The 6000-nt window shown below is 47.6% G+C and overlaps 1 protein-coding gene across 2 annotated transcripts in view; it reads left to right on the forward strand.

Annotated features, from left to right (window-relative positions):
* The window catches only part of IL20RB (interleukin 20 receptor subunit beta), a 29289-nt gene extending 25634 nt beyond the window's left edge, over positions 1-3655 (forward strand). For both annotated transcript variants that reach the window (XM_006216070.4, XM_031678073.2), the window contains one exon: positions 1945-3655. In XM_006216070.4, coding sequence (XP_006216132.1) covers positions 1945-2052 — 108 coding nt within the window. In that variant the 3' untranslated portion in view covers positions 2053-3655. The remainder of the gene's footprint in view (positions 1-1944) is intronic.
* Positions 3656-6000: the final 2345 nt, after the last annotated feature.

The following is a 6000-nucleotide window of genomic DNA, read 5'->3' on the forward strand; positions in this document are numbered from 1 at the left end:
CACATCTATAACTTTATGGTTGGTGATGGTTGCCCTCTGAAGTATACCATTAAAAATGCCTTTCCATTCAAGTTGGTATCACCAAGGAGAATTCTAAAGCAAAAATGTACATGCAAGGAAAACGACATTAGGACCACTCAGTGTGTATTCCCTATTTTAAAAGATATTGTCTTTTCCCTGTCTTTCATCCATAATTGCTTCATGGGGGTGGAAGCTCTGGAGCTAGAGGGTCTTCCTTTCCTTTCTCTGACTCACTTTATTCTTTCTCCTCTTGCTGTCAGATTCCACTGGACTATGGGCAGCAAGCAGAAGGATGGCCTCACGTTAGTCATTCTTTGATGAACCATCCCAATTCTGACTTTGTGTGCTTCACAGAAAGTGGGGTTTGTGAGCTCAGATGCTTCTGGGACCCAGACAAGTGCAAAAAAAAAAGGGGGGGTGTATGGTGCAATAAATGTGATGTAATAGGGAGAGATGTGGGGACTGTGGCAAAAGTGTCCCAGCTGAAAAAGCAGCTGCTTCTCAGGTTCAAGCAGTTTACTGCCAGGAGAGCATGGGAGCCAGAGCTACCTGATCTCCAAGTTTGAAATGAGAAAACTAGAAATGAGAAACTAGAAATCCAGATTTTTCGAATACATCTGAATTTTAAATTTTAAGAACTAATTCAAACGAAAAAAAAAATAGACATCAGCTGAACCTCGCTTGAAAGTTTGTTCTAACCTGTGGGACAACAGTTTTGTACCTCCTGAAATTCTCAGATGGTGCTGTTTCACTTTAATGTTCTAGAACTACGCCGTCCAGGACGGTAGCTGCTAGCCACGTGTGGCTATTAAATTCTTGAAATATGACGAGGCTACATCAAGATGTGCTGTAACTATAAAATACGTGATACATTTTGAAGACAGAACAAGAAAAGTGTGAAATATTTTATTAATATTTTTATATTGATTACATGTTGACATAATATTTATTTTTAAAGCAAAATATGCTCTTGAAATCAATGTCACCTGTTTCTTTTTACTTGCTAAAATGTGCTACTGGAGAATTTTTTATTGCCTGTGTATCTCACATTATACTTCCACTGGACAGCGCTGCTCTAGAGTTTAAAGAGCAATCGAGTTTAAGTACTGCAGATTTAGGCAGCCAGTGTCCTGAGAATCTGACGGGGCCTGGTAGCAGTGACTTGGTGGCAGGCTTCATTAGTGAGCCCTGCTTGTACATTGTCCCTTACTGTGATTCGCCCATGGACACTAGGCAGGAGCCTGCAGCCGCCTCTTTACAAACAAGATCAAGTCTGCAACTGATTCGATGAAGCAGGAGGTGGGGACTAGGGTGGAGGAAGCCATTGTGCCCACTTATCTGTGCCCAGTGCCCCTCTTCAGAGTGATGACGGGAGGGGCTGTGGGAGAAGCTGTGAAAGAAAGACCCCCGTGAGTTTGGTGGAGGCCAATAGGCTAGCGACACTGGGGAGAGCCACCCTGAAAGGTTGATACATGCGTTTTTACAACCAGTGATGATGATGTGCTGGGGTCTCTGGGAGAGGACGGCAGAACATTATTTCACAAATAGCAATGAGATGTTTGTGTGTACAGAGAACCATCCCTGGACTGGGCACCCTTCAATGCTGCATAGGGAGCACCTCAGGCCAGGTCACTATTCTCAGAGCTCTCTGGTGGGAGAAGGTTAGATTTTTTTGGACCAGAATTACATTCTGGGCTCTTGGGGGGCAGGATCCCAGAGAGAGGAGCACCTAGGAAGCAGGGCCCCAAGAGATCTGATCTCAGTAAATGCTGGAAGCCCCTGATGGAGGCGTGGGAATTGTCTTTGGGCTCTTTTTGCTGCTTGAAAGTCAATGAATCAAATAGTCCAACTATTTTGGGATATCTACAACTACTATTACTCTGACTATCCATCTAATGAATATGAATGAAAATTATTTTTCAGAAAATAACCAGTTCACCCCAGAAGTTAATCAGCTGCAGAAGGGAGGAGGTAGAAGTCTGTGCAATGGCCGGGCTGTCTTCCAAGGAGCTCCTCGGGGTCTTCATCTAGCAGGCTGGGGATGGGGCCCAGCTGAAGCTGGAAATTGTGGTCTGCATGACACAGGAGCCTCGAGGGGAAAGTCCTTGTTGCTGTTTTCCTCCATGAGCAAAGGACAAGAGAAGAGCCTGCTGTGCTCATGTCCCAGAAGCAAATGTCTGAGGCAGGGTATTGTGGCAGCTGGAGCGCTGAGTGCAGGTCAGGAGATGTGACCTCTGGCACTGGATCTATCTGTCATGTACTGGTGGAATGACCCTGGGGATAGTGACTGTCTCTCTACTCCTCAGTTTTCTCATCTATAAAATGGGAGGGGATTGACTACACAACAATTAAACCCTATGTATATATAGCCACATTGTCTCCCCGCCACTAGCAGAGCTGTCTGGAAATTGACAACACTGTACATTGTGACAGTTCAGCTTTTCTGAAGAGCTGTCTATAGATGTGTAACGAGAATGATCCAAGGCTCTATACACCTGCTGGCTTGGAGAGCCCACTTTTCTAGCAGAACCTTGAAGAGGAAAGGAAGGATGGGTACAACGGGGTGGACTTCACTTCAAGCCAAATGCCTGCAGAGAGGTGACTGAATGGCTCAGCCAGCTCTACAGTTCATGACCTGGAAGGAGGCCACAGCCCCACTGAAAATGGATGTTTGCGGACACTCAGACACGTGAAACGCTGTCCGGGGTAAACAGCGTACACCCTGAGGACAGCGCTAAAATGCATGCGCTTGAGGAGATGCGCCTGCAGGATGTCAATAAGTGTGATGTTTGCCGTGTTCCTTTTTCCTGTAGAGTTGCTAAAGGGCAGAATGAAAAATAAAAAGGGGTTGCCTTGGGTCGTCATTTGGGTTTCTTCCAAAAAAGTGGTCCTTAGTGTTCCAGTTACATCATCAACCTTGAGTCCAGACCACCTGAAGGTCGCTTTTGGTCAGGAGGTTTAACCCCAGGTAGGGGACGGGGCAGGGGAAGAGGTGGGCAGCGTCTGGCTGCGTGGGGACCCTGACGGAGACAGCCGGCCAAAGCCTCACCTGGCCAGGATCCTCCTGGGGCTTCCTGGAGGCCTCACTCTACAAGAAACCCCTTGAGAACCTCTTTTCCCTAAGGCAGCCTTCTCAGGATATCCTTAGCAATTCCAGCTCGTTGATCCAGGGCCCAGCCTCTTCCTGACCCTCTCCTCGACCTCCTGAGGAAGAATCAAAGTCACAGAAGGAAAGGAGGAGGGGCAGTTTCTTGAAGGCTGAAGCGATTGGCCAGCAAACCTGCGCCTCCCTTCTCAGACCCCGCCCCTCCCAGCTCTGCAGCCTCTGAGCCGGTTTGTCTCCACCCCCACTTCCTGGGCCCCTTCCAGCCAGTCCAGACGTGGGGCAGCCTAACTGCTTCAGCCAGGTGTTTCCCCTACAAGCTGGAGGCCCACCGCCCTCTCTCCACCTGGTGGGGGTTCAAGGAGCCAGGGGAGGGGCTCTCTCTAGATAGTTTGCCGAAGGTCTTCTCCTTTGTACCATTTTGTGTGCTTTGCATTGTCCGACTCTTTTACGAAGAGTGTGTGTTAGTTTCACATTTGGCCTAAACTGGACATGTATGTTTTGTTTGCAGAAATAAAGACTCTACTACCACACCGGTCATCACCCCTTCCTCTCTTCCCTGCCCCTGCACCCTGGGGCGAGTGTCCCCCTGTCACCTGTCCAAGCCCAGAACCCAAAGATGCCCCTGACTTCCTTCTGCTTGAGCCCCTCTCACAATTAGTCCCCCTGCACACCCATCTTACCCTCATATCTAGGTATACAGGAATTTCTCTCAATTATTCTGTTGTCTGCCCACGTCCGCAACGTCGTTTAGTGAAGCCCAGCCATGCACCGGACCTCGAGCTAGTTCCCGATGGTGCAGGGGCTGCCTTCCCCTTGGCTGGTCATTCCCTCTGTCCTGGAGAACTTACATTCAGACCCCCTAGGCTTTCTCTTCTCCCCTCAAATCGATTTACCCTTGTCACCCAGCCCTCTAACTGGGGCACTTTAATGAGTAAAAAGGGCTGTGATTAACAACTCCAACAGGATGGCAGGAAGACTACCATCCCTCCTTGCTGTTGCTCGACGGAGTGGACTCCCCCGGACCCCAGTGTCAACCCAGCTTTCTCAGACCTGCCTTCAGATGCTGCCAGAGTCCAATGAACAAGACTCCTGCTCCATGAGGCTTACCTTCGGATGGGGGAATGGAGAAATAAAAATAATAAGAGTAATTATTATTATTAAGTGAATTATATTGGGTTTGTAAGTCCTGTGGGAAAACGACAAAGTAAAGCAGAAAACAGGGAACGGGTGAGGGCAGGCTGCAACCTCCTCTGAATGGAAATGAATGGAAACTGTCTATCAGATAAGTCCTTACACAGTGCGGGAGATCAAGCGTGATTCTAGAACAAAGTGATTTGGCAACGATTCCTTAGGAGTGTGCAGCCAAAACAAAAACTTTATTCAGTATTTGAACTTGTTTGTATTGACAGTGTTTTGTTTTTTTTTTTTTGAGCTCTTCTCTTAAGTTTTCACATAGAGCAAGTAAGTATTTATGTTTATTTTGATAGGAACCTAGATTTCAGGCTTAGTGAGAGGAAAGTCCAATTGTAGACCCAAAACAAAACATTTGAAGCAGGAGCCGTGTACTTTTGGAACTGAATTGAATCTATCAATATGAAGTCATGCCTTTATAAAACATTAAATTAAAGTATATATTTCCTTTTTTGCTTTTTTTTTTCCCCTACTGAAATGGCCCAGTAGCAATGTACCCCAGCTTTTGGTTTCTAACGCTATTTTTCTCTCAAAAGGAGCCAGGGTTTCTCGGAGCAATGTCTAATTCCATGCGTGGTCTGGGGTGGAAGGGTGCAAGGCAACCCCAGGACATCTACACCCTGTTGGTCCAGAAGCAAAGCTTTAAATAATTGGCTCATCCAAAAGAATGTAAGAGTCAGTCCTAAAGGGACACCCCCAGCCAAAGTTGGGACAATGTGAGCATCAAAAGGAGAATACTGGCTGACAGCAACTGACATGATAAGTTTGAAAAGTCATGAGTCCGTAACTGTACTCAAAAAGAGCAAATGCTAATACAAGGAATTCTCAAAGAAGATGAAGAGAATGTATTGCTAATGATTCTTGTTATTGACTCCTGTTGGGTTTATTGGACTCACTGTATCAAAGACCGATAGTGAATATAAATCAGTAACTGTAGATACATCAGTGAGAAGGCATTTTTCTCCACCACCACCATTCCCTGGCTCAGCCATGACCCTCACCCACCTGAGCGCCTGCAACGGCCTCCTCTTCCAGCCTTTCTGCGCCTGCCTATCTCGGGTCCTGCCAGGGATTCCGCAGAGAAGTTCTCTTAAGTTCCTTCCATAGACTGGTAGACTTTGTCTAGCCTCTGTGCTACCCTCCCTATCTCTTAGATACTTTTTCTTATTTTTCTGTGTGTCCTATTTTATCTTTTGGCTATCTTCCTGTGCGCGCAAAGTCCTCAAGTTGCCTTGGAACCTGGCCTGACTCATTCCTTCGTGGAAGTTCCGGCAGCTCCTAGAGCCCACCTGGAGCGGGGACCTCATTACGTCCACGGGTGTCTGGCGCCACCTTGTGTTGAGTGCTGGAACTTCCTTCTTTTGTTCCCACTCGCCGCTACGCCCTCTGGGTTTCCCTGCTGGAGAAAAGGAAAACTCAAGACAAGTTGCCTAGAATGAGAACACAATGGCAAAACTTCCCCGGGCTTGATCCCTAGCCAGCCTCCACCGTCATCAGTGGCTTTAGAGTGCGGCAGCCACCATCTCCTCACTCGTGCTCTGTCCGCAGCACATTAGAGGCGCCACTTTGTGCCCACGTGACTCTCCCCCCCTGCTGGACCCGGGGCCTCGGCCTCACGCCCTGTCTGCCGGTCTTTCCTCTCTGCTGCCCTTTCCTACCTCTTAAGAAAAAGAGGTTCCTCC

The sequence above is a fragment of the Vicugna pacos genome, chromosome 1 (assembly GCF_048564905.1).
Source record: "Vicugna pacos chromosome 1, VicPac4, whole genome shotgun sequence".
NCBI lineage: Eukaryota > Metazoa > Chordata > Mammalia > Artiodactyla > Camelidae > Vicugna > Vicugna pacos.